The following is a 24,645-nucleotide window of genomic DNA, read 5'->3' as shown; positions in this document are numbered from 1 at the left end:
TTTATTCCCATCCGGTGTGTTTCCATGGTAACAGGAGCAACTCCTCCTGTCGGTGCTGCCGCGCTACATCGCCGTGGAGCTGAAGAGCGAAGTGATAAAGAAGCTGGGCAAGCGCAAGTGCGATAAGGAGGCCGCCGCCTCCACCATTACCAACTTCCAAAAAATGTACATCCGTCAGCACAAGGACGTGAGGTGAGTGGTGCCCCCCACCTGCCCACCGCATGCTTCAACCAACACAACTCTTGCATTACTCTAAATGCTGTTCAGATTTGTGTAAATCAGCAGAAGTTCTATAAAATACCTTCTGTCTTTTCTGAATAATGCTTCCAGCTTCATCATTTAAAGCCCCCCTCTGATGAAAATTGTTTTTTGAGTTTTTAACATGTATGTGTGGAATTTTTCTTATGAAAAAGCACAAATGTAAAAATAAATCGCTTCGGTTTTTGCATTTTTGAGTATTTCTTCTTTTAAATTGCTGTTGCAAAAACGCTCTGTTTGGGTTAATGAGCCGTAGTGATGTCACAGCGGCCGGGGCCAAGAGCGCAAACTCTCTGATCTGCCTGATCGATAGATGCCAGTTTTTTCAAAGTAATGCTAGACTCGCGCTGCGGCTAGAGGATCATTCTCCCTTCCCGCCACCAGAGGCATGGCTACTGCCCAACCTGTGGGGGTCTCCCAATTTCCCCTGTAAGGCTCGTCCGGGCGGGGGGGTCAATTCTCTCTCTCTCTCTCTCGGGGTGGTGTCCAGTGCCAAGTGGAAGGAGGGTCGTGGAAGGATGTGACTCTGGAGGCTTCTTGCGGATCTCTCTATTTGCAGTGCCAGGGGGTCCCCCAACTTGGCGGGGTCCCCCTGGCGGGCTGCCTTGGCTAGCAGCCGACTTAGAACTGGTGCGGACCATGGGAATCCGACACAGCTATCATTATCAGATTGGGGGGGTACTTAGCTCGGCCCCAATGACCCCTCCCACCCAGAGGAGATTTTGGAAACGGAGGCTTCAGATAAACATGAAATGCGGCTTCTTAGGACATTAGGTTGAGGGGTGTTGGTTAAAAACTTCATGATTAAAACACTACTGGGAAGTTTTTTGGGGGAAAAAATGTCACAGGTGGACTTTAAAGTTTTTCTGTACATTTTTGCATAAAACAAATGTTTCTTGTCTGTTTTTTAGCTTCTTCAACAAATTCTAAATTAAAACTTTATTAGAATTTTTAAAAGTGTAACCTTTGCGATGTTTCAGATTCAGTTCAGTTGGTTTGTTGAGTAGAATCGTGAGCTCACAGGTGCAGATCAGCTGTCTGACGTCTTCTTCTGGCTCCTTTCAGTATCCTGTACGCCGACATTGTGGGCTTCACCAAGCTCGCCAGCACGTGCTCGCCGGAGGAGCTGGTCGCCGTGCTCAACAAGCTTTTCGGCAGATTTGATGACATCGCCAAGGTAACATCCAACCAAGATTGTTACGCTTTGCACACCGAGCAGCAGAGCGTCTGTTCTGACTCCTCCCCTTCTGTCTGTGTAGAAGAACGACTGTCTCCGCATCAAGATCCTGGGAGACTGCTACTACTGCGTGTCGGGTCTGCCCGACCCCATTCCGACCCACGCCAAGAACTGCGTGAAGATGGGGCTGGACATGTGCAGGGCCATCGGGTGAGTCTCGCATCAGAAATGGAGATCCATCTCAGAACAGTAGAAAAATGTGCTGTAATCACACTTTCAGAGAAATGGCAAAAGAAGTTTAAGGCCCGGGGGCCGAATCCGGCCCACAGGGTAACTACATCCGGTCCCCAAATCATTTTATATTATTGTTATTATTAATGACCCGATGTTATCTTGTAACAGATTATATATTTTATGGAGAGCAAAATATAGGAAGTTATTTAAGATCTAGGTTGATTTATTGGGGAATAATATTCCTATCTGTTTTTATACATATTTGTTAAAAAAGTTAAAAGTTTTAACAATTTTGTTTTTTTATGGATTCAATAAATGTTTGTCCTGTTTGACCAGTGACCCTACCATGTGTTTCGGCCCCCTGTATGAATTGAGTTTGACACCCCTGATATAAACCAATAAATCAAATTAACATTATTTTGCGCAAAATTAGCACAAGAAAGGTTTATAGTCACATTTTGTTCTGTGTTGAGGTCCTATGCTCTAAAACCTCATCTCCACTGAACAGTCCGGTAGTCCAGTACTTTGAGCGTTTTCATTGTAAAATGGACACATTAAACAGTACTGAACCACACCTCCTGAGGGCCGTTGTAGGCCCATAGAAAAATAGAACGGGGCGGTTGGGGTGGAGCCCTCTCTTTGATTTAAAGAAAGTGATAACAATGTTAGAAAGCGTCAATATAGCGCTCATTTAAGCTAACTTTTCCAACGTTTGGTTTTTGTGGTTTCCTGTGTTCTCTTTTGGTCATGACACTTTTGAACATGCCTGCAAGGCCTGGTCTCTGGTGGAACTCCAAACATTCCTTACCATCCTTGGTGACGGTGGGATACAGGGTGAGCTAGCGGTCCATGCTAGTGGCTATGTCCGGATTCCCTCCCTTCTCCCACACTATTAAAACATTATTTTAAAAGCAAATCAGTCACCACAACCCCCAATAAATATGAACATCTTACAAAGATTATTATGAATCCACTGTGTTCTGATGATGAAAACTTGGATTTTGGTTTATATTCGCCAATCTAGTGAGCATTGATGCACACTGGTTTTCACAGAGACTTCTGGGAAATTTTTAAAGCACTGGATTTTGGAACTGTAGATACAAACCCCCTTACAAAATGGCAAATGCCTATATGGTGCAATAAGTAGCAAAGTAATTCGGACACAACCAAATGAGCCGTAAATATTCAAGTTTGTGTTTATAAGACTTGTGTAATACTTTACCAAACAAAAACAAACAATCATAAAAGTTTATATTTACAGTTTCCATCACTGGGGTTCTAACCTACGAATGTTTTAAGGCAGTAAAACTCCTCAATATACTCTTTATACACTTTTCTCCAACAGACACAAACATTTTCACACTTTTCTCTTTTTGCTTAACCTCTCAAGCTTCAAACCTTTGTAGAAAAATAATTCCATCATCATAGAATGAAAGCAACAATCTGATAGTGATCAAAGATTCATGTAGATGTGGGAAGATTGAATGCATTCTGTAAAGTAGGGAGGAGATCGATTGACACGAAACAGTGAGACCTCGAAAGGTGAACCGAGACATAGCGAGACTCTGACTTTTTTGAACTGGTAGGGGTCTGCATTACGCTCGATCCTCACACATATTTACTTCTTGCAGCAAACTGAGAGAAGCTACAGGCGTGGACATCAACATGCGTGTGGGCATTCACACCGGCAACGTGCTCTGTGGCGTGATTGGTCAGCAGAAGTGGCAGTATGACGTGTGGTCACATGATGTGACTCTGGCCAATCAGATGGAGTCCAATGGTGTTCCAGGGTGGGTCTTCAGCTAGGTTTAAAGCAAGTTTTGGCACTTGGACAGTGAGACTCACACGTGTTCTGGTGTAGGCGAGTTCACATCACAGAGGACACGCTGCAGCACCTGGATGGAACTTATGAAGTGGAGGACGCAGAGAGTCAGGATTCACTTCTGAACGGAAGGAAAACATATCTGGTGATCGACCCCAACAAGCCGTGCAGCGATCCTTGCAAGCCTAGCATGGTGGGTGACAAACACAGACACCGTCCAAGCAACGTTTACGCAGCGATCACCCATCCTGCTTTCTGAAAGTCAGATGGTTTTTTTTCTATCTTTTCAGGGCAGCAACCTGGCAACATTTGAAAACAGGCAGCGTGCGTCCATGCGCATGTCTCAGTACCTCCAGTCCTGGCAGAACATCCACCCCTTTGAAGTCCTGAGCAACCCTGGAGTCAAGCCCCACAAGAAGAGAAGGATGCCCGGCCTAAGACCACTTAAGCCGTCTCCTGTAAGATCCGCCTGTCAGTTTTACTGTAAAATGTGTATGATTGTTGGTAAAACCTTCATGTTTGTGTGTTTGAATCAGAGCGGAGAGTGCTGGGAGGACAACAGCAGCGGGTGAGAAGCCAGTGAAACACATGAGATCTTCTCTTCTGCAGGGCATACAATAAAGACTGCTTTTGTTTTGTTTCAGTGTTGCCGCCATTCCCAGTGCGAGAGGATCTCTAGACACTCTGGAAACTCTACAGTAATTCTGTCCACATCCTGCTATGTGTTCTCCACATGCTAGACTGTTAAATAGGCTGGCTTGTCTGTATAGACACTCAGCAGCCACTTTATTAGGTTTCTAGCACCGGGTTGAGAACTGCCTTAATCCTTAGTGGCGTAGATTCAACAAGAAAACATTCCTCAGAAACTGCGGACTGTGGAGGGCGTTTGAGTCCAGGGAACTCTTTGTCATGTTCAAGAGTCTGAAATGATTCCAGCTTCATGACATGGAGCTTTATCCTGCTGGAAGTAGCATCAGAAGATGGTCCAAAAGGTCTGAATATGGTAGCAACAATAGTGGAGTAGACTGTGGTGTTGTAACCATTATCACTTGGTACTAAGGGGTCCAAGGTGGGCCAAGACAATATCCCCCACATCATTATACCACCACCACCACCACCACCAGCAGCCTGAATAAGGCAGGATGGATTCATGCTAAATTCTGATCCTACCAGCAGAAATGGAGACTCATCAGACCAGACAACGTTTTTCCAATCTCCAGTTTTGATGAGTCTGTATGAATTGTAGCCTCAGTAGTCCTTAGCAGGCGGGACTGACTCTCGTCGTGGTCATTTTCTGCTGTAGTCCATCTGCCTCAAAGTTGTTGTGCGTCCAGAGATCCTCTTCTGCAGACTTCGGCTGTACCCAGGGGTTATCCGAATTACTGTTGACTTTGTATCAGCCTGGTCATTGACCTCTGACATCAACGAGGCATTTCTACCCTCAGGACTGGATATTTTCTCTTTTTCTGACCATTCTCTGTAAACTCTAGAGATGGTTGTGGGTGAAAATCCCAGCAAATCACCTTTCTTCTCCATTCTGAAGCTTGGTTATACCTGCAGCCTATCGTCTTGACCATGTCTACATGCGTTGAGTTGCTGGCATGTGATTGGCTGATGAGAAACTTTCATTAACAAGCAGGTTGACAGGTGTATCTAATAAAGTGGCTGGTAAGTGTACATAGGTTTAAAACAAAGGACGTTTTTGATAACAACCAATCTATGTTCATAGGCAAATTTTTAAATGTATGCTATTCATTGAAATGGAATCGTGGGTTTTTCAATATAATTGGAAATAATTTAGCAGTTTGACAGCGACATCAACCCTATTCACTCTCTCTGACTGTGAGCGTCTGGTTTCAGGAAGAAAACAAAGAAACTCAACTGTATAACTTTGCTGTTTAACAACCTGACCTTGGAGAAACAGGTACATTCTTCCTGTAATCTGACACCTCTCTTCTCCATCTTTTGGAAAAGAAGAATCTAAGCACTCCTGCTCACTTCCTGGTTTGTTTTTGCAGTTCCGCCTGTCAGAAGTGGGGGGTCTGTACCACTCTGTGAGCTGCCTTTCTGCCATCTTTGTGACACTCTTCACTGTCCAGATGCTCGTCTCTGAAAAGTAAGAAGCGTCTTAAAGGCTGCGTACACCGGCGCTGTGAGACCAAACCTGTCGTCTGCCGTTCTTCCTACATATCAGCAGAAATATATCACTTCTTTTTAGGTGTAGATTTTAATAAAGTTAATTTACCAGATGAATGTATCCAATGTAGCTTACAAATAAGGAACAAGTTTCTAATAAATTCAGTTTTTAGCCTTTTCTTAAAGATAATAAATGTGATATTTTACAAAAGCATCAGACGTGTGCGTGTAGGGGTATAGACCAGTACCAGAGTCTTCAGATACAGAGAAGTCGAGTTTACTGTCCTGATAGAGGATCCCCCACCTTTAAATTTAATGCAAGCAGCTATTGAAATCCTGTGTAACCACATGAAGAGAGGAGTAGTGCGATTTCTTTTTGGTTGGTTAAAAATGAGGCATGCAGCTGCAGTTTGGATCATCTGCAGAGGCTGGTAGCCTTACAGTAGTCTTTACAGTAATCAACACAAGAAATGGCAGAAATGTTTTCCTTGAAACAAATTATTTTTTCAAAAATATATAATCAAGTACCTTTTAGATAGCTTCACTGTGGTGGCTTTTTGTTTGTGTTATACCCGTCTGATAACAGGGATCTAATGACGCCACACCGTGCTACATTCTGTCCTGACCTTAAACAAATCCACAACTTATTTACTCACATTTGGCCAATTCTGAAACACACATAAAACAAATGAATGGTTTGAGTTCCTGCGCCTCAGTTTTGCTTTTTTTGGCTAACAGTAACACTTCTGTGTTTCCAGGAATACTGAGATGGCCATCACCTATGGAGTCACCTTTCCAGTGATGGCATTATTTCTGCTCGTCGCTTTCTCCGGATACTTTGAGGTATACAGAAGACAGTCTTTTTATACTGCAGGCTTTTGGGCGTCAACCCCAAAATCCTGGATAAAATAAGAAAAAAAAAAATCATATAAATATATGTAAAATTTGATGTAATTTTTTCTTGAATTTCCATTCAAAAGCATGTAAATTAGTTGATTGAAAACATTTGCTCTTGTTATTTTTTAAAAATGACACTTCAAACTTTCATTCTGTGTTATAGAAACATACCTTTTTCCTGGCAAATTTCTGGTTTTGTATGATTTTATTTCTAGTGTGTGAATAAAATGTGAATAAAATGATAAAATAAAGTTAGTGTCTCGTAGGTGAGGTTGTCCTGATTAAAATGATACCAGATAAATAAGCAGATAGTCGTTCAAATTGAAAATATAGAGGTAAATGCCAAAAAAAGAGATTGGTTCATAGTATTTCTCATGTACAGGCTGATCAGTTGGTTGAACTTGGCATGTTTGTCTTCCAGAAAAGACGGTCCGCGATGCCGCAGATCCCGCGGAACGGTCAGTGGATATTGGGACTGTCGCGCAGCCTCTCCACCAAGGCGGCGCTGCGACTCTTCCTGATCATCTTCTGTGTGCTCATCACTTTGCTGATGGCCTTCCTAAACTCCGTGAGCTCCTCTCGTCTACTTCTCTTCACCACTTCTGTAAGCGTGCAGGTTTTCATGTTTTCTGGACGTTCCTCAGATATTCCTGGACCTTCGCACTTGCAACTCGACCACCAACAGCACATACACGGAGAACCTCCAGCTCTACACGCTGCCTGTGAGTTCTTCATTTTGTCTCTCATTTTGGATTATCTTCACTTAATATATACGTGTGTATATATATATATATATTAAATATAAAGAATAAACAATGGGTAGCACCTTCTGATCCAGATTGAGCTTTTTTAGAAGAGAGATGCATCCAAATGGTAACTTCAAGAGGAAACAGTTAAAAGTGAAAGTCTTCCTGTTGTCATAAACCAGTTTTCAAATATTTCAACTGTGACCAGTTTTGTTTGTTCACATACTAGATAACGTTACCCAAAAATGACAGTACAGAACTTTGCCCCCTCTGAGCCAACCTGACAGGGTTATTCAGTCTCACATGAACCAAGTTGTTGTAATAGCCCCCCAAGTGTAAACCGAAGATCATTGATAAAGATCCGTCAGCATGATCTGCAGATCCATGAATGGATATCAGGGGGGGATTCCAGATTTCAAACTTCCTGTAAGACTGGTGGGACCCACCCATGAAACTTTAGGCTCCGCCCCCATCCATGAGCTTAAACACAGCTTAACAAGGGTTGACCTGCAAGTTTTTGGATTGTAGACCAAATCAGTGGTCTTGTGGTAGAGTGTCTGTCCTGAGACTGGAAGGTCGTGAGTTCAAGTCATCCTCAGCATTTTTTTGTTGTTTGGGGGAGTTAAGCCACCAAATGGTTCCTGAGTACTGCTGTGTCTGCAGTTCACCCCTCCCCCAGGGAGGACGTACCCATTGACTTGAATAGAAATGGGCGGCGTATGTCTCTGCACACAGTGGGGGAGGACTTTAACGTGTTCTGGTCTATGACATCATCAGTCCCCGCCCTTCCTCTGCTCCCTTTTGTCCCCGTTAGCTAAGAACCGTTTCATGACTTCACGTTCAGCATGTTTGTTTGCATTAGATGCTTATTTTCTCTGTCCATTGTCTGATCTGACACTCTCACCTGCAGCTCCATCACACCTCACCTGTTTGTTCAACATCCCCCATCCCCCATCCTGTTTTTCAGTATTACCTGTACTGCTGCCTGATGGCCATGCTGGGGGCCATTGTCTTCATCCAGACCTGCTTCTCTGTGAAGGCGCTGCTCCTCACCCTGGCGGTGGTGGTGTACTTGACGCTCTTCCTGCACGTCTACACCCCGGGTTCACAGTGCATCGTTAGCCTGGTTTACAACCACACGGCGTGAGTGAGAAGATTTAAGGGGGTTTCTCCTTTTGCTCTGGTCACTTCCTGTGATTTTTATGGTTCACTTTCATGGAGAAAACTTAATATAGAGAATCAATTTTTAGCAACAACAAACGGGAGTTGGATGATAGTAATGGGCAACAAAACTCATAATTTCTCCTGGTTTTCCAAAATTGGTTATCACTGCCAAACTATTACTGCAAATCTGTTTGATTCACTCCGTTTAGTTTCCTTTTTCGTCAAAAATATTTTTTTTTATTTGAAGAAACTAACTTGTTTTAGCTAAAAACTATGAGAAGATCCCAAAGATGTGAGTCAAAAAAGCACTTTACTGGCTCCAGCTTTTATCTCCAAATAAAGGAAATTATTCATATAAATTAAAATTTTTCCTAAGATCAAATGTTAATTAACAAAACTTTCCTTGTTTTTAATAAGAATTAAAAGCGGTTTCATCTTTAGATGTACAAGAAGTAGTTTTAAAGGGAAATAAATGAATTTTATCAATTAAAACCACATATGCAATAAATCAATCAAAGTTATGGTTTCAACACCTTTCTCCACCTCCTCCTTTCTGTGTGGAGTTTTCCCAGCACTCCTTGCTCCTGATTACCTGAACCAGGTGTGTTCAGCCAGTGTAGAAACAGCTGCTTTGAATTTAGGATTGAATGAGGAAGTTTAGGTGTTTTACAGGATTTTAATCTAGCAAGAGCTTTTCTTTTGAAATTCCCCACACTTCCTGTACTAGAGCAGGTGGGTCCCGTTTGTTCCTGCACGGTCACGCCTCAGGAGCTGGTCAAAATGCAGCTCTCAATAAGCTCCGCCTTCATTCAGGCGTGAATAGACTGAAACCTCTCGTCCACACAGACCTACTGTTCCGACCGGGCTTTCCCTTGTTTGATGCATGCGGAACTGTAGAACTCTGTAACAACTTTGGATGAAAGCTGTTTTTTTGGAAAACAAGAAAAAAAAAACGTTTGAAAAGTTGTTTCGTAAGAAGCAAAAAGAACATTTTTAGATTCTTAAAACAATCCAGCAAATATTCAGAGAAGCAAAAGCATTTAAAAAAAATCCTAATGAGAGAAAAGAAAACATTTTTAGTATATTATTGATAGTTAACCCTTTAACACCAGAGCTCCAGTGTTTCTGTTCTTTGATTTACTGTATTTTTTCAACCTAATTCCAGCAGATTCTTACTTGAATCTTACTTTTCTCTTTCGGAATCTGACGGTTGAAAAGTTACAGTATGTTAAAGATGTAGTGTTTAAGCGTCACCGTTGTTGCCTCAGACGTTAAGGGGTTAAAAAAAAACTTTGATTCAACCTTTTTTTTTACCTCTTTATATCTGAGAATGTGGAACATAAAGTCACAACATGAGCAAATGTAGGTGATGTCACTGTTTACCATCATCAGATTACTGAGAATCAGACTGGTAGTAATCAGATTACTCCAGTTATCACACTTTGTGGTTGTTTAACAGACTCTCCATAGTTTTAAAGTAGACAGTCGGTTAAGGAAACATGGAGAACAAATCCGTTTCTTATCATCTATAAAGGTTTCTCGTTTAGAAACAGAGCAAACAGATAAAACATCAAAGGAATTGTTCCGCTTTTGTCAATCTGCAGGATGTTTGCGTGTTCTCAGGAGCACACTGAGCTCTCACACGTGCATGTATGTGCACACAGCCTTTCATTCAGTCATCAGTCAGATCTACAAACTTATGAACCCTACAGTACAGAGAAGCGTATTGTTTAACATGTTGTTTAAAATTTAATTTCAACGTTTTTTTTCCGTTTATGAACTGTAGCAGAGAAAACAAAATCACCAAAACTGTTAGCGACTTACCTTGACTTATAGAGGAAGAAGCGCATCAATAACCTGTTTGTAGAAGTCTTTCTTTTCGTACTTCAGTTTTAAAAGTCTTTCTCTCTAAACAAATTCTTGAATTTAGGGGGTTAAAAACAAAATCCTCCATGTAGAAAACAATGCTAAACAATATTCAAGAATATCTAGGCGGCTGCACTGGACTTGCTACCACTAACTCTGTTATTATTTAGCAGCGGTGTCACATTCTTTGGGCTCACCAGCGCCCTCTGCCTTGAGGCATAAGTACTGCGGTGTATTTTTAAAGCACATTTTTAGCAGATAAAAAGACTAAATGAGTCACAAACTGGCCCCAATGTTAATCAGGCAGTTAGCGAGAAAAAAGCAAATTAGATCATTTTAAAAGAAAGTATTTTTAATGATGATGGAAAGACCGAATTAGTAAAGTGCATGTGTCAGCTGCAGCTACAGTCAGTGTATGTGGCAGGTGAGGCACAGGCTGCTGTCTCTCCTGTATTTTAACAGGAAACGTGTAAATTTGCTACTTTTTTTAAGAGAAGAAACGTTGAAATCCCTCACAGAAAATGTATTTTTACTTTTAATTTAAAAAGTATATTCATGTTTATTTCATGTATGCATTCTTTAATATGGGCCTCACCTGCCACAGAGCTGTCACACCTTCCATGTGCACGCCCATGTGTAACTTGAGCTTCCATGTGCACATATATGTTGATGCTGAGCACAATGAATTCTCACATGCACACTTGTGTGCATGCTGAGCACTCCTGTGCATGCTATAATCCCACATATATGTACACACTTCATTCACGTGTGAAAGTTGCACTTAGTTTTACATTGTTAATACAGAGATACGAGTCCCTGAATCCTTGTCTGTATGTTACCATCATTAACTCCGCCCCTTTTGTATCCCAACATGTGTGTCTCTCCCTCACACATACATTATGTTGAGTTGTCACACGTGTGTGCATGTGTACAGGCCGGGCGTGTTGAAGGACCCTCAGATCATGTCTGGAGTCTGGTTGGTGGTCTTCTACGTGGTGTGTCTGATCCTGGCCCGACAGGTGCGTTCATGTCCCGCCCTCCTCATGTCCAAAGCCTGAATGTGCTCTCTGTGTTTGACTTCTTCGGGTCTCCGGTTGTCAGGATGAGCTGAGCAGCCGCGTGGACTTCCTGCTGGAGCAATGCTTCAAGATCGAGAGGGAGGAGATGGAGACCATGGAGAACGCTAACAAGGTGCTCCTCCAGAACGTCATGCCCCAGGATGTCGCCACCTTCTTCATGGGGAAGACTGTGCAAAGTCAGGTGAGCACTACGAGCGTGAGTCTCACATTTTCGTTTCAAAAGCTGCTATATGTTGTCGTGGTTGGCACTCTTCCCTCACAGTGAGAATCCATAGTTTGACACACACTTTGCTTGTTCTCTTCATTAATGTGTTATTTGGTGTCTCTAAGTTGGTGTGAATGGTTATTTGTCTCTGTGTGCTCCTGTGATGAACTGGAGAACCTGCACCCATCAGTAGATGGATAGGCTCCAGCAACCTTGTGTATCCAAACAGGATAAAGTGGGTTTAGAAGTATAAAAAAATCATGTGTAATTATAAACAGAAAACAAATATGAGTAATTAAGCAGTTATTGAAGGGAATTACAATAAAAAATCGAAGAAAAATTAGATTTTATGCACATTATTAAAATTGTTTTCTGCTCTTTTTATTACAGTTGGTAAATATTTGTAGTCTGGGCTGCAACTCAGTGAAACGATCACTATTATTAACTTTCTGGTTATATTTAACAACTTTCCAGCCCCTTTAGATGTCTAATTTATCAAAATGGGCTTCTTTTCCTGATGTCACTGGAGACTATTTTAGTGTTTGGAGACTCGATTTGAGGCATGTTTTGTATATTGACCATTTTGGACAGCTCCATTAGTATTTGAGGGCAGCTCTTTCAGAGTCATGGTGCAGAGAGCTGTCACTTTATTGGAGATTTTTAAAGTTTCTGCCACAACGTTAATGTTTTACCCCGAAAGGCTCCATGCAAATTATATGCAAGTTATGCAATGACGCCATTTCTTACTGAGTTAGCAACAATGGAAATGGTTGGCGCTTTTACTTCACAGCAAGAAGGTTCAAATCCCAGTTTCTTCTGTTCTCCTCATGCATGTGTGGGTTTTCTTCAGCTTCCTCCTGCAGTTAAAAAACATGCCTCATTGGAGGATTAATGACTCTAAATTGACTCGTTAGGTGTGAGGGAAATTGCTGGGATAGGCTCCAGCATCCCCCTGCTCAGGAGGAAACAGAATTTGAAGGCCGTATTTAATTGTATTATATTTTAGAAGTGGATATTTGTGAATGTAATGGAGATTTGTGAACTGTGGATGGCGGATCTCTCTTTTTCAGGACTTGTACAGTAAGTCGTACAACTGCGTGTGTGTGATGTTCGCCTCCATGCCCAACTTCAAGGACTTTTACAACGAGAGCAGCGCCAACAATGAGGGGCTGGAGTGTCTGCGTTTCCTCAACGAGATCATCTCAGACTTTGACGAGGTAAAAAGGCGCTGATTTTGCTTTTTCTGGGGCCCCAGTTCCTCTTTTCTGATGATAATACCCCCAAACCTGTCTCCCAGCTTCTCCTGAAGCCCAAATTCTCTTCTGTGGAGAAGATAAAGACAATCGGGAGCACGTACATGGCGGCTGCAGGGCTCACGCACTCTGATGCTGGAGAAGACAAGAAGGTCTGATCATCCCTCCTCCTTCACTCCTTCATAGTGTTGTGTTGGTTTGTTGTTAGAGAGAACGGGCGATACCTCTCTCTGATCTCTGGCTCCCCCTACAGGGCCAAGACATGTCGCACAGCCACGTTCGCTCCATGGTGGAGTTCTCCATCGCTATGATGGGAAAACTGGAAAACATCAACACACATTCGTTTAACGACTTCAAGCTCAGGATCGGTAAATCTGTGAAATAATGCATTTAAACTGATTTTTAAATGTCTAGTTGTGATATTGCTTTATTACTCATACAATTTATGTGACTAGTTTGACTTTTGTTCACTTTAAAGGAAAAATATTTTCATATAATCAAAGGAAACTGTTTTAAATGAAAAAAAGAGAAATATTTATCTCAATATTTTCTGTAACTAGTGTAGCTAATGTGGACGATGAACGATTCTTCTGCCTCTTTTAGCCTCTAGTTTGTTCATCTGTAAAAGTCTCTCTTCTTTTCTCCCTCTGATGTCCGCTCCAGGAATTAACCACGGCCCGGTGATTGCAGGAGTTATCGGAGCCCTTAAACCCCAGTATGACATCTGGGGAAACAGTGTGAACGTTGCCAGCAGGATGGAAAGCACGGGCATGCTGGACAAGATTCAGGTGAGGCAGGAGTTAGCCCGTTAGTGTTTGGATCTTTTTCCACTCTGGAGTTTATCACCTTCAAGCTGAATCCCATCTAAAGCAGTGAAGCTGGATTGATCTGTGACCAGACCAACAGCTCTGGATCCACACGACCTTCAAGCACTGATGAAGACTCTGGATGAAGAACTTTAAGAATTCTTATTTTCCATTTGTGCCCTAAAAGCAGCATGGATCTCCGTTAAGATGACCTGTTTTCTTGAGCTTATTTTCTGAAATTCTTTTGGCGGCTGGACGGCTCATGCAGGTTTTCCTGGAGGTTGTGATGAGCTTTATCTAGTGTGGGTCCTTAGGCAAGAGCCTTCAGGCTAGGGCGGTATCGATTGAGTTTACACATTTATACACATTTGTTTAGAAATAAATAAATAATCTACTTTATGTTTTGAATATATTTATATTAATCTGATCCAGTTCACATACTGTAAAATGTATTAATAAAATACTGAGATTGTTAATATCATACAGTGTTACATGGATTCTCAAAATGAGAAATTCTAACAAAAATGTTCAGATCATTAACACTGTAAACAGTAGCTGTGTTTATATATGAGCAAAATGTCCTTGATAAGATCAGAGATCAGATTAGAACTGTGCACATGGACCATTCAAAACTCAATGCGATTGTATCAAACGTTTCCATGTGCCACACGGTTGATCAGAATAAATCATTTTTACATGCAAAGATTTGTCTAAAATACCAGAAATAGTCGTAGAGGAAAAAATGAGTTCCGTTGTAAACAAAGATCATGTATAGAGCGAGATGAAACTCTGAACGTGCTTTCATTATTATTAATAATAATAATAATTTATTCTGTTTGGATGTGATTGGAAGTATAACTTTATGTAATTTTTTTTTTTTTTAGCCGATTTCTCAGGACCATTCGGTCCGCGGAGTGGCATTTCCGCATTCAAAAGCGCAGTAATGACACACGATCGGAATGTGTGTTTACATGCAGCTTGATCAGATCAACACTCGGTATAACCCTCCTGCCTTGATTGGAAACAAATTTAGATCCAAAAGAGTCTGATCGGGGCAGAGTATTCCGAACGGCGTGTTTACATGACGCATTTCTGTTCTGATCAGGCGTTTGTTCCAATTAGTTGGGGCCACGTAAACGTGGCCATTGTTCTGCTTCTCCTGGAGGGCGCTTCAGTTTGGCCACTAGGTGGCGATCGCGCTATAGCATAACACCAGAAGAAGAAGAGAGTATGAGCAAAAAACTGTGTTTTAGACCACAAATAGTTACTTTAAAAAATATTTCCTTAAAGAGTTTGGAAATTTTTGCCTATGAGTTTATAAAGATGTTCATTTAGTCAACAATGTATGTTTAGGTCGAGCGTTAGCATTAGCCGTTCTATGGGAAATTCCATTAAACATTAGCATCAAGCTAGCAGACTTAAGCTTTATGTGCTAAATTATTTTTTTATGAATCGATTATTTGTCTATTGAGCATAAATCAATTCAAATTGATTAATCAACTACTTCAGGATACTGCATACCTAAAAGGGGTTCACACTGTGCCTGTCCCAAGCCAGGATAAAATACAGAGTTGTTTCAGGAAGGGCGTAAAAGTCTCCACCAAAATAAATGTGTGAATCGGTGAAAGCTGATTGGCTGCGGCGACCCCCTGAGGGAGGGAAATGCCGAATGGTGAACAACAACACCGCGGCAGGTTTTAGGATTGGGGGAAGTTGTAATTGCAAATGCATTTTTGCTTCTAGCATGTGGAAAAACACGAGTTTTTAATGAGTGTGAGGTGACTTCAAACAATTACGTGCCTCAGTGACACTTAAACACACAATCTTTACCTTTTTTTTAACCTTTAACACGATCAACGTAATTCCAGTAGATTCTGCTCACGCCGCTTTTCTCCTTCAGAATCTACTGGAATTATGTTGATTGTGCTACCAGTTGAAAAGTTAACTGGTTAGCTGGCATTGAAATTGATTCAGAGTTCATAGAAAAATTACTCTGTTTGCTCTCAGGTGACCGAGGAGACGCGCGAGGTGGTGGAGAACATCGGCTACAGCGTCACCTTAAGAGGGCTGGTCAAAGTGAAGGGCAAAGGGGAGCTCACCACATACTTCGTGAATACGGATCACTCGTCTCCCCAGTTCTGATCCAGACTTCATGACCCGGATGCACCTGAGCCTGCAGGAAACCTCTGCTAGATGTGCAGCATGCATGAACGTCACTTCCTGTTTCTGGACGAGACACTACAGACAAACTGTTCACTGATGACAGAAGGATGTAAAGCATTTATGCTCATGCCCTTGAACTTTATACTAGACTTTCATCGACGATAAAATGTGGTACTTTGGTTAAACATCATCCTTTGTAATACAGGACTGTTTTTAAAAAAACGGCTTTATGAAGAATCTATTTTTTTCTCTCCTTAGGTTTTGACTCCTTTATCTGTTGACTTTTACAGTTCCAAACTGCACTTGTTTTCCTCGCAGGTGGAAAAACACAGAAACCCTTCAGGTTTGCTTAGCAAAAAATGTTGAGCTTTTCATCCATGTTTTGACTTTTGGCTCCGAACGGCTGCAGGGGGCGTTGGGGAGAGGGGCGGGACATGCCGGAGATTTGTTTGGCGAAGAGAGACCTTTGCTGCATGCTGGGACCTCTACAGTCAAAGCATCCCATCATACCAACCCCAGAACTGTGTGATTGTGTGTCTATTTGTCTGAATGTGTGAGTTTAGACAAATAAAGAAGATTTGAGAGGACTGTGTGTGTGTGCCTGCATGTATGTAACCCTTTGATATAATTTCATAATTCAAAAGAAATATTTCTTTTGAGCTTCTATGGTCTCTTATGTAACTTTCTGTTGATGTGAAACAGAAATTTCCTTCTATCATGGAGTTTTACTGACTTTGACAATCCTCTGACATATTTATGCCTAACTTTGCACATTTTCATTTGTGGTTCTGAAGGGAGTTGTGTTTGTGCAATTGTGGATTTTAATTGTTAATGGAGAGTTCAAATATTTTTCTATTGTATTTATATATATAAAAAAAATAAACTAAAAAGCACACTTGCAGTGTTTTAAACTCCTCATTTCAGTTTTAATCAACAGTGGAATTTCCCCGTGTCGGCCACGCCCACGTCTGTTTTGATTGGCTCAGGTCCCTGATGTTTCCGGCAGCCCATTGGCTGCGCCCCCGTCGGTCACCCGCTTCCTACTTCGGTTTATTATTGCACGTAGTTGCTTTAAATGCTGGGGGTGTTGACAGGCAGAGGCAGAAAAAGTTTGTTAAACTTTTTGAGTTCTTCGAAAATAAGTCAAACATTTGCGGTGTTAAGTTGGAGAAATGCCGCGAGCTCGGCTCCGCGTGCCTGAACGGTTGAGCTGGCGGGACGTAAGTGGAGGAAGTTTGTCTTTGGTTACCTGAAGGAGCCGAAAGGTGAGCAGCAAGCGCTCATTAAACCAGTTTCTTGTCGGACGCAGTGAGACTAACTTTCGGAGTGAACTCTCAACGTGTGGAGAGTCGTCGAAGATGTCCGGGGCTTACGAGCAGGACAGGAGGCGGCGCCCCCCGAAAACATTTTTGATCTCCGCCGACCTTCGCGTCCATGATGCCGTGGAAGGTTCCATTCTGCTAAAGCGGGGGTCATTTTGCCTGGAGCAAGATTTGGCCAAAAGCAGGGTGGACCAGGCCTTGGTTAAGGTACACACACCTTTCACTGTAAAACACTGGTGTTAAAACTACCTTACAATTTAAGATCTAAACTTACTGAAGACCTTTTTGTTTTTTATGGATTCTTACTAACCTCTCATCTTTGAAAGGTTGAGCGTAGGATGTGTTCTATGAAGGCTGAGAAACCTTCAGACTGCAAAAACTTTTCCGTTTTGACATAAATTATTCATACTTTCAACCATTTCTCCCATTCTGAAATAAAAGATCACATTATTAAAAATTCACCTAGTTAATTTAAATATTTTTTAACAATGTTTAATAGCATTTTACACCTATTATTTTTTTAGCATCTTCAGCTGTTTACTATTTTATATTAAATCATCTTTTGATGCATTGTAAAATCATTCACAGTGGTCTTTTAATTATGATTATTCTGATTTTAGCTGAAAAAAAGAGTTTATTAGAAATTTGACTTCTTAGTTGTGGGTGGGAATGTTTGCGCAGAGTAAGCCACCCCCTATTTCCCATCACCCCTCTGTTTATACTCTCTCCCACTAGCTTACAGCCCCTCACACCCTCAACCCAATGTTACCGGTGCAAAAAACGGCGATTTGTCTACAAGCTGATACACCAGAATGGAGCAGAGCAGGGGGCTTGTGCCCTGCGGTTATAGAAGATTCTAAATCACTTCAGCAAGCTTTTTCTAACATTTGTTTATCTTCTTCCAATTCACGACAATTTGAATAAAGAAATACTCAGAAATACACTTTTAATTTTATTTAAATATGTCCTTTATCATGAGAAAAATGCTACTAGAACATGTTAAAAACAACACAAACTACTTAAGTGCCACCGGGCACTCCATGCTCTTAATGAGGCCAGTTTAGAACTTGAATAACTAGCGAACTAACTAAAGAAAATATATTGTGAAAAAAAGTAAGTTTAGCAAAATAATAAGAATGGTTATTCTGACAAACATAATGACTGAGTAATAGATATTTAAGTCTATGGGATTTTAGCTTTTTGGGAGCAGTGGATTCTCCTTCTCTCTGATTATCATCTTTTCTTCAGGTGGTGGAGAATGATATAGTGCTAAAAGTAGACAAAAGGTACCTGGTGGAAGTCCAACCGAGCCTCGCTGGCCTGCTGGAGCCTGTGCTGGACCTGGAGACGCGTGTGAACCTCATGTGTAAGTATTTCACACACAGTATTTCCACACATTTGGAATCTACTGGTCAAAAACACATTTAGTTGTGCGGCTAAAGCTGTTTCTCTGCTGCATTGTCACTATTACATCAACACCTGACACTGTTTTGAAGAAAGCTCCTCTGTATCTTTAGTTGTCATCTGTTGGGGTGGGGGCTGTCCATGGCTTTTAGAAATGTGAGGTTTGGGTTTTTTTATTTCAGGTGATCCCGGCAAACTGCAGCAAATGGGTGCTCTGCAGCTCAACACTCCACTCTGGGTCAGTGTTGGCCAGCAGGGCGAGCTGGCAGAGGCGGAGCTTAAGTATGTGGGACCCCTAAGCAGAGGCAGCAATGCTGTGTACTTTGGGGTGGAGCTGAAGGTAAAGCTACATCTGATCATCTGCTTTGTAAATGGTGAAGCTTCATCACTCTTAGGATAACCTCAGAGGAATTATTTTTGTCATTCAGGGTTCAGCCATGGGTAAAGGGACCACCAACGGCACCCACAGGGGCCACCGCCTCTTCACCTGCCCTGACGCCTGCGGCCTCTTCGTCCCGGTCAGCCACATCCAACCCCGCAGCTGGTCCCGCTCCAACATCTTAGAAGCGCAGGCCCGAGCTCAAGAGCGAGAGCACCACCGCAGCAACGGGCACCGTGGCAACGGGCACCGCGGGGGTGCTGCTCCGCCACGAAACCGTCCCAGCCTCCACAAGTCTCGCCTTCAGCACAACATCCTACTAGCGACGGCGGAGCCGCCCTCCGCCCCGGCTCAGAACCAGGTTCGAGGCCCATTTCAGGTGGGACAGCGAGTGAGCGTCCATCAGGAGGAGAACATCTGTGCCGGGGAAGTGCGTTTCTGCGGGGCCCTGCCCGGACGCTCCTCCTCTGAATTTCACGTTGGCGTTCTTCTGGTGAGCGTTTTCCCCCATGGGGTCGTCTGCATTCACTTCAACTGTTGAGCTACTTTCACATCACTCCCGACAACACACGTTCAAGCGACCTTTTCAATGAAACTATTTAACCCGCCTAAACACAAAATCTTTAACATACGGTAACTGTTTAACCATTAACACGATCAACGTAAAAACGATAGTCAGATGCTTGCTGTTGTCATAAAACTTTCCACCAATCATTGTGACGACAGAAGCTCCGCCCTATTGGGTCCATTCCATTTTTCTATGGACCTACGACCAACGGGGGACCAGAAATGGTCCAGTCTCAGTCTGGACCGCTCAGTGGGAACGAGGCACAAGTCTTTCATACATCAGAATAAAGCTGTGAAAGAAAAAGTCTGGAGCAAGATTCATGGGATTTGCACCATATTTACATTTCACACCAACTGTAGATGGTGGACATGAGCTAGTAAACAGTAGAAAAAGAAAAAGATGCCCCTCCCCGCTCATCCAATGTGACCACCACATGATAGATGCTAGGGCTGGGTTAATAAAATTGATCAATCAATTTGAATCGAGTTAATCTTAATAGATGGATAATCAATTCATATAAATATAGATCGATTTAGCACATGAAGCTAGCTTGATGTTAACGTTTAACAGAATCCATTGTACAGCTAATGCTAACGCTCGATCGATCTCAACATACATTCCTGACTAAATTCACATCTTTATAAACTCACAGGCATGAATATTTCAAACACTTTTAAGGAATTTTTTTCTAAAGCACCATTTTTTTTGCTCATTCTTTGCTTATTCTTCTTGGAAAAAAGTGTAATGCTGTAGCACGATCGCCACCTAGTAGCCAAATGGAAACGCCCTCCAGGAGAAGCAGAACAATGTTTCAGTCAACATTTTAGTTAGAGTTTCTGTTTGAGAATCCATGTAAGCTTTAAAAATCTCATTATTTCACTAATACATTTTACAGTATGAACTGTATGAATATCTTCAAATCATATAGTAGATTAATAATGTACTTTTAAACAAATGTGTCTGCATGTGTAAACTCTGTAAAGTCTAAATTGAAAGAATTGAAAAAAAATCTGAATTAAATCGATTCAGTCGAATCGTTTCTACAAATTATTATTTATACCCAGTCCTGCTAGATGCATGTTCATGAACGTGTGAACGTAGCTTTACAGAGCTTTCACCTCCTCTTTACATCTACCTTCTCTTGCTCCTCAGGACACTCCTGTTGGGAACTGGGACGGGATTTACAAGGGGGAGAAGCTCTGCCACATTCCCAGCAAGCTCTACGGACTCCTGCTGCCAGCCAGCGCCGTTTCCTCGGGTAACGTTTCAGATCCTGAACAGTTATTGTTCTTTGTTCTATGAAGTAGAGGAACCGGATGTTAGTCATTAAGGAACATCTAAACTGGTTCTCCATCAGGTCATGATGTGGTTCCTGTTTTTTTTTTTACCTTACCAGAGAACCTCTGATCTAGTCCTGACCCTCCTGTGCAAGTGTCCTGGGGGGTTCAGGCTTGTACCCGCATCACTTACATTCTGGTTTATTTTTGTGTCTTCAGAGCAAAGCTTTCATCAGAAACCTCTTCAGCCTAAACCTGTTGTGAAGCAGGCTCCGCCTCCTGCCACCAAGCCGGCCCCTGCCGCGCACCCCCCTGTTGCCACCAAACCGGCCCCCACGACGCACCCTGCTGTTGCCACCAGGGTCGCTCTGTTGCCCCCCACCAAACAGGGACTCAAACCTCCTCCATTACCCCCGCCAAAGGCTGTACAGAAAGTACTGCCCACTCCCCCGGTCCCGCCCCCAAAACCCCAGAACCTGGCATTAAATCTGGAAAAGCCCCACCCCTCCAATGGCGTGCACCACCCCCCACCACCGCTGACTCCCTCAGACAACGGCGAGAGCCCAAAGGAGAATGAGGAAGAGGAGGAGGAGGAGCTAAGGAGCGACCTGGAGGTGGGATCGATGGTGGAGGTGAATGACCCGCCCCTGTACGGGGTTATCCGCTGGATAGGACGGATCAGCGGCGTCCCGGAAACGGTGGCTGGGATTGAGCTGGTGAGGACGGTTTAATCTTAAGTGATCTGAAGAGCTGCTCGGATCGTCATCTCCTGAACGATGAGCTGGTTTAGGTTGGAAAAAAAAGAGGAGAATTTACAAGTTAGGACAGTGAATAAAAATACTTTTTTTCAGATTTAAAAAATATACAAAATTAGGAGCTATGTGAGTTATTGTATTTAAATTTAACAAATATTGAAGCCTGTTTACAGATCATCTAACCTGCTTTCTGAGGTCTAACTCTCCTCCTATCTCGCATTTTCATCTTCTTTCATTCAACTTCTGCTCTCAAAGCTGAACTTTGTCCTGATTGTTTACTTGGAGTAATTTACAGAAACCAGGTGAGTGCGTCGCTGCAAATGTGTTGTGGTTTGTTCAGATGCAGCTTTGCAGAACGTCATTATGTTTTCCTGCAGAAGAAGCTTTTACCTCACACTGCATGTTCTGCTGAGGTCAGAGTTAGCATTTTGACTGAGGCCTCCGTTCTGCGATTGGTCTCATTTTAACTTCCAAGTAGTTCCTCCGGTCCTTGAAGGTCCTTTTTTACCTCTTCGGATTTAAATGACTTCAGGTTTGATCGTCACACAATGTCTGTGTGTTCATGTCTCTTTGTTTCTGCATGCACGTGTGTTAGGACCAGGAGCTTTCTGCTGGAACGGACGGCAGCTACCTCGGGGAGCGACACTTTCGTTGTCCTGCCAACAAGGGTCTGTTTGTGAAGCTTCGTAACTGTAGGCGGGATTCCAGATTCCCCGCCCCTGAAACGCCTGTCAATCAAGTGGAACGATGCAACTCTATAGGTGTGACATCCCATTTGTTGTCTTCTCTGCCTCTGGGATGTAAGTGCAGAAATGGAAGCATCACTGTGGTCCTCTGTGTCTGTGCAGCCTTTGCAGAGTGGGGCAGCGAACGCGTGGAAGAGCACACTCCTCCTGTGGATGGCGATGAGGCCAGGGAGCTCTATCAAGGCTGGAAGAAAGGCATCCAGGGGCACCTGAACTCCTGCTACCTGGATGCTACCCTGTTCAGGTGACATCTTCATACATTCATGCATCACATTTGGCAGAAAAATAGAAAATCATCCAGAAACATTTCAATTTAGGAAAAATATTTCATCCTGTGCTGTTACTGAATAGTGTGTTAATTCAGGTGGTACCTTATGTGGTGGTTTGCATAGACGTTCGCGCAGGTGTTCCTGCTAACGTTTGCACAGACGTTCCCGCAGGTGTTCCTGCTAACGTTTGCACAGACGTTCCCGCAGGTGTTCCGGCTAACGTTTGCACGTACGTTCACGCAGGTGTTCCTGCTAACGTTTGCACGTACGTTCGCGCAGGTGTTCCTGCTAACGTTTGCACGTACGTTCGCGCAGGTGTTCCTGCTAACGTTTGCACGTACGTTCACGCAGGTGTTCCTGCTAACGTTTGCATAGACGTTAACGCAGGTGATCCTGCTAACGTTTGCACAAACGTTCACGCAGGTGTTCCTGCTAACGTTTGCACAGACGTTCACGCAGGTGTTCCTGCTAACGTTTGCACGGACGTTCACGCAGGTGACGTTCAGTCTGCCCATTACTATCTAGATTAGTGATGGGCAACTCCAGCCCTCGAGGGCCACTGTGTCCAATTGCCTGGTTCTGGCGTGTTCAGCCAATTAGAACCTGGCAGAGCAGGAAATCATGCAGAAATGCGGACCTCGAGACCTGGAGTTGCTCTTTGCTGATCTAGATCTTTCTTTAATTTATAGATCTAGAATTTTCTCATCTATACAGACCAGGGGTCAACAACCTTATCAGGGAGCTGCTGACTCTGATGGTCGACATGGCTGGGTCAGCAGTCTCCATGACTTATTTTATGTTTGGCCAAAGAGCCACCATGGAGAGATAAAAGAGCCACATGTGGGTCTGGAGCTACAGGTTGCAGACTCCTGACCTAGACCTTTCAGGAAATTCTTGATCTGTGCTCTTGCTGCCTGTGTTGTATGTTCTGAATTCCAGTTTTGATTGTAATCTCATGTCTTTAATATTCAGAACATCAAATTGTTCAGCAGGACGTCAGAGCATGCAGGAACCTGACTGTTCTGTTGTCTGTCTGCAGCCTGTTCTCCTGCTGCAGCTCGGCTGACTGGCTGCTGTTTTGGCCCTCAAACCCTGAGGAACACCTCAGCTCCTGCCAGGCTCAGGACCTGCTGCGCTGCGAGATCGTCAACCCCCTTCGAAGGTGAGCCACGTTACTGCATGAACTACCCACTCACGGATGGTTGCCAGTATTTGTTACAGGGTTGACCTTTACAATAAAAAAGCTCAGCAGCCTCTTCAGTGAAACAGTCCCACACAGTCTCCGTTCTTATTTGAAACATTTCTAAAACCAAGTCATCACCGACTACTCATGAAATGAACCAAAGGCGCATAAACACCTTTGCTTCCTCTTTCTCCTGAGCCTCGTCTGTGAACTCAGAGTGACGCAGCAGCCATTTAAACCACAAGCGTGTCTTCCACTTATGATATTATCAGTGTGTTTTACAATAACATGCTGGCCCATACAGCCAGCGTCAAACCAGAAACCAGCTCACAACAGATCACAAACCGTGATCCACTTACTGGGTAGGAAACTAAATTTGAACCAAGCTGTGTGTGTGATGTCATCATTCCATCCATAGAAAACTAGTTAAGAACAGCAGTCCTTAAAGTCTAAATATTTATCGTAAAAACAGTCACAGCAATGCAGTTTTTAGTCAGTAGCGGCAGTAACTCATTAAAAATATAGTTTTGGTTTGTGGGTGGGACTGTTGACAAAGAGAAAACCCCTCCCCACTCCCCCATCGCTGAGAGCTTATGGCCTCAAGCTAATATTAGCAGCACAAAAAATAACGAGAAATATTGGATCAATCCAGGCATACAGTTTTGAGCCAGAATTGTAAGTCGCTACAGTACAAGTGTTAAACGCTCATCATGCCTCACACACCTAACGGGGGAGGGGAGACTTTGACACGCCCATTTCAGTGCCTGTCGTTAGTCTGAGCATTTTCAAGGATTCGATTTTCTGATCCAACTGTTCAATCTTCTCCTTCTGAGTAAAACCTGCACTCTCTGTATCAGCCCATCCCATACCCACGAAAATGAGCGGGTTCTCACAAGCTGGCGTTAGAAATTGACAACATTCCCCTCCAGGAAGAAG

The 24,645-nt window shown here is 43.0% G+C and overlaps 2 protein-coding genes across 3 annotated transcripts in view; both read left to right on the top strand.

The window, feature by feature from the left end:
- LOC112156435 (adenylate cyclase type 4) overlaps positions 1-16,701 on the top strand; it is a 30,412-nt gene extending 13,711 nt beyond the window's left edge. The window contains exons 6-26 of the mRNA XM_024288712.2: positions 35-192; positions 1,324-1,435; positions 1,518-1,645; positions 3,301-3,459; positions 3,531-3,684; positions 3,782-3,949; positions 4,028-4,059; positions 4,136-4,189; positions 5,352-5,415; positions 5,510-5,607; positions 6,386-6,470; positions 6,946-7,092; positions 7,169-7,246; positions 8,238-8,413; positions 11,235-11,319; positions 11,402-11,560; positions 12,655-12,801; positions 12,882-12,989; positions 13,091-13,205; positions 13,501-13,625; positions 15,651-16,701. Of these exons, the coding sequence (XP_024144480.1) occupies positions 35-192; positions 1,324-1,435; positions 1,518-1,645; positions 3,301-3,459; positions 3,531-3,684; positions 3,782-3,949; positions 4,028-4,059; positions 4,136-4,189; positions 5,352-5,415; positions 5,510-5,607; positions 6,386-6,470; positions 6,946-7,092; positions 7,169-7,246; positions 8,238-8,413; positions 11,235-11,319; positions 11,402-11,560; positions 12,655-12,801; positions 12,882-12,989; positions 13,091-13,205; positions 13,501-13,625; positions 15,651-15,785 (2,487 nt within the window). The 3' untranslated portion in view covers positions 15,786-16,701. The remainder of the gene's footprint in view (positions 1-34; positions 193-1,323; positions 1,436-1,517; positions 1,646-3,300; positions 3,460-3,530; positions 3,685-3,781; positions 3,950-4,027; positions 4,060-4,135; positions 4,190-5,351; positions 5,416-5,509; positions 5,608-6,385; positions 6,471-6,945; positions 7,093-7,168; positions 7,247-8,237; positions 8,414-11,234; positions 11,320-11,401; positions 11,561-12,654; positions 12,802-12,881; positions 12,990-13,090; positions 13,206-13,500; positions 13,626-15,650) is intronic.
- A 136-nt stretch (positions 16,702-16,837) lies between these two features.
- Positions 16,838-24,645, top strand: part of si:cabz01101003.1 (ubiquitin carboxyl-terminal hydrolase CYLD) — a 15,273-nt gene continuing 7,465 nt past the window's right edge. The window contains exons 1-10 of one of the 2 annotated variants that reach the window (XM_024288713.2): positions 16,838-17,026; positions 17,116-17,335; positions 18,377-18,494; positions 18,715-18,872; positions 18,961-19,404; positions 20,632-20,737; positions 20,976-21,472; positions 22,107-22,272; positions 22,360-22,501; positions 23,566-23,688. In XM_024288713.2, coding sequence (XP_024144481.1) covers positions 17,165-17,335; positions 18,377-18,494; positions 18,715-18,872; positions 18,961-19,404; positions 20,632-20,737; positions 20,976-21,472; positions 22,107-22,272; positions 22,360-22,501; positions 23,566-23,688 — 1,925 coding nt within the window. In that variant the 5' untranslated portion in view covers positions 16,838-17,026; positions 17,116-17,164. Of the gene's footprint in view, positions 17,336-18,376; positions 18,495-18,714; positions 18,873-18,960; positions 19,405-20,631; positions 20,738-20,975; positions 21,473-22,106; positions 22,273-22,359; positions 22,502-23,565; positions 23,689-24,645 lie in introns of both variants that reach the window. The other variant, XM_024288714.2, reaches the window with a different exon arrangement.

This window comes from Oryzias melastigma, linkage group LG18, assembly GCF_002922805.2.
Source record: "Oryzias melastigma strain HK-1 linkage group LG18, ASM292280v2, whole genome shotgun sequence".
In the NCBI taxonomy this organism is placed as follows: domain Eukaryota; kingdom Metazoa; phylum Chordata; class Actinopteri; order Beloniformes; family Adrianichthyidae; genus Oryzias; species Oryzias melastigma.
The sequence above is the reverse complement of the archived record's forward strand: the minus strand, read 5'-3'. Positions and strand labels throughout refer to the sequence as shown.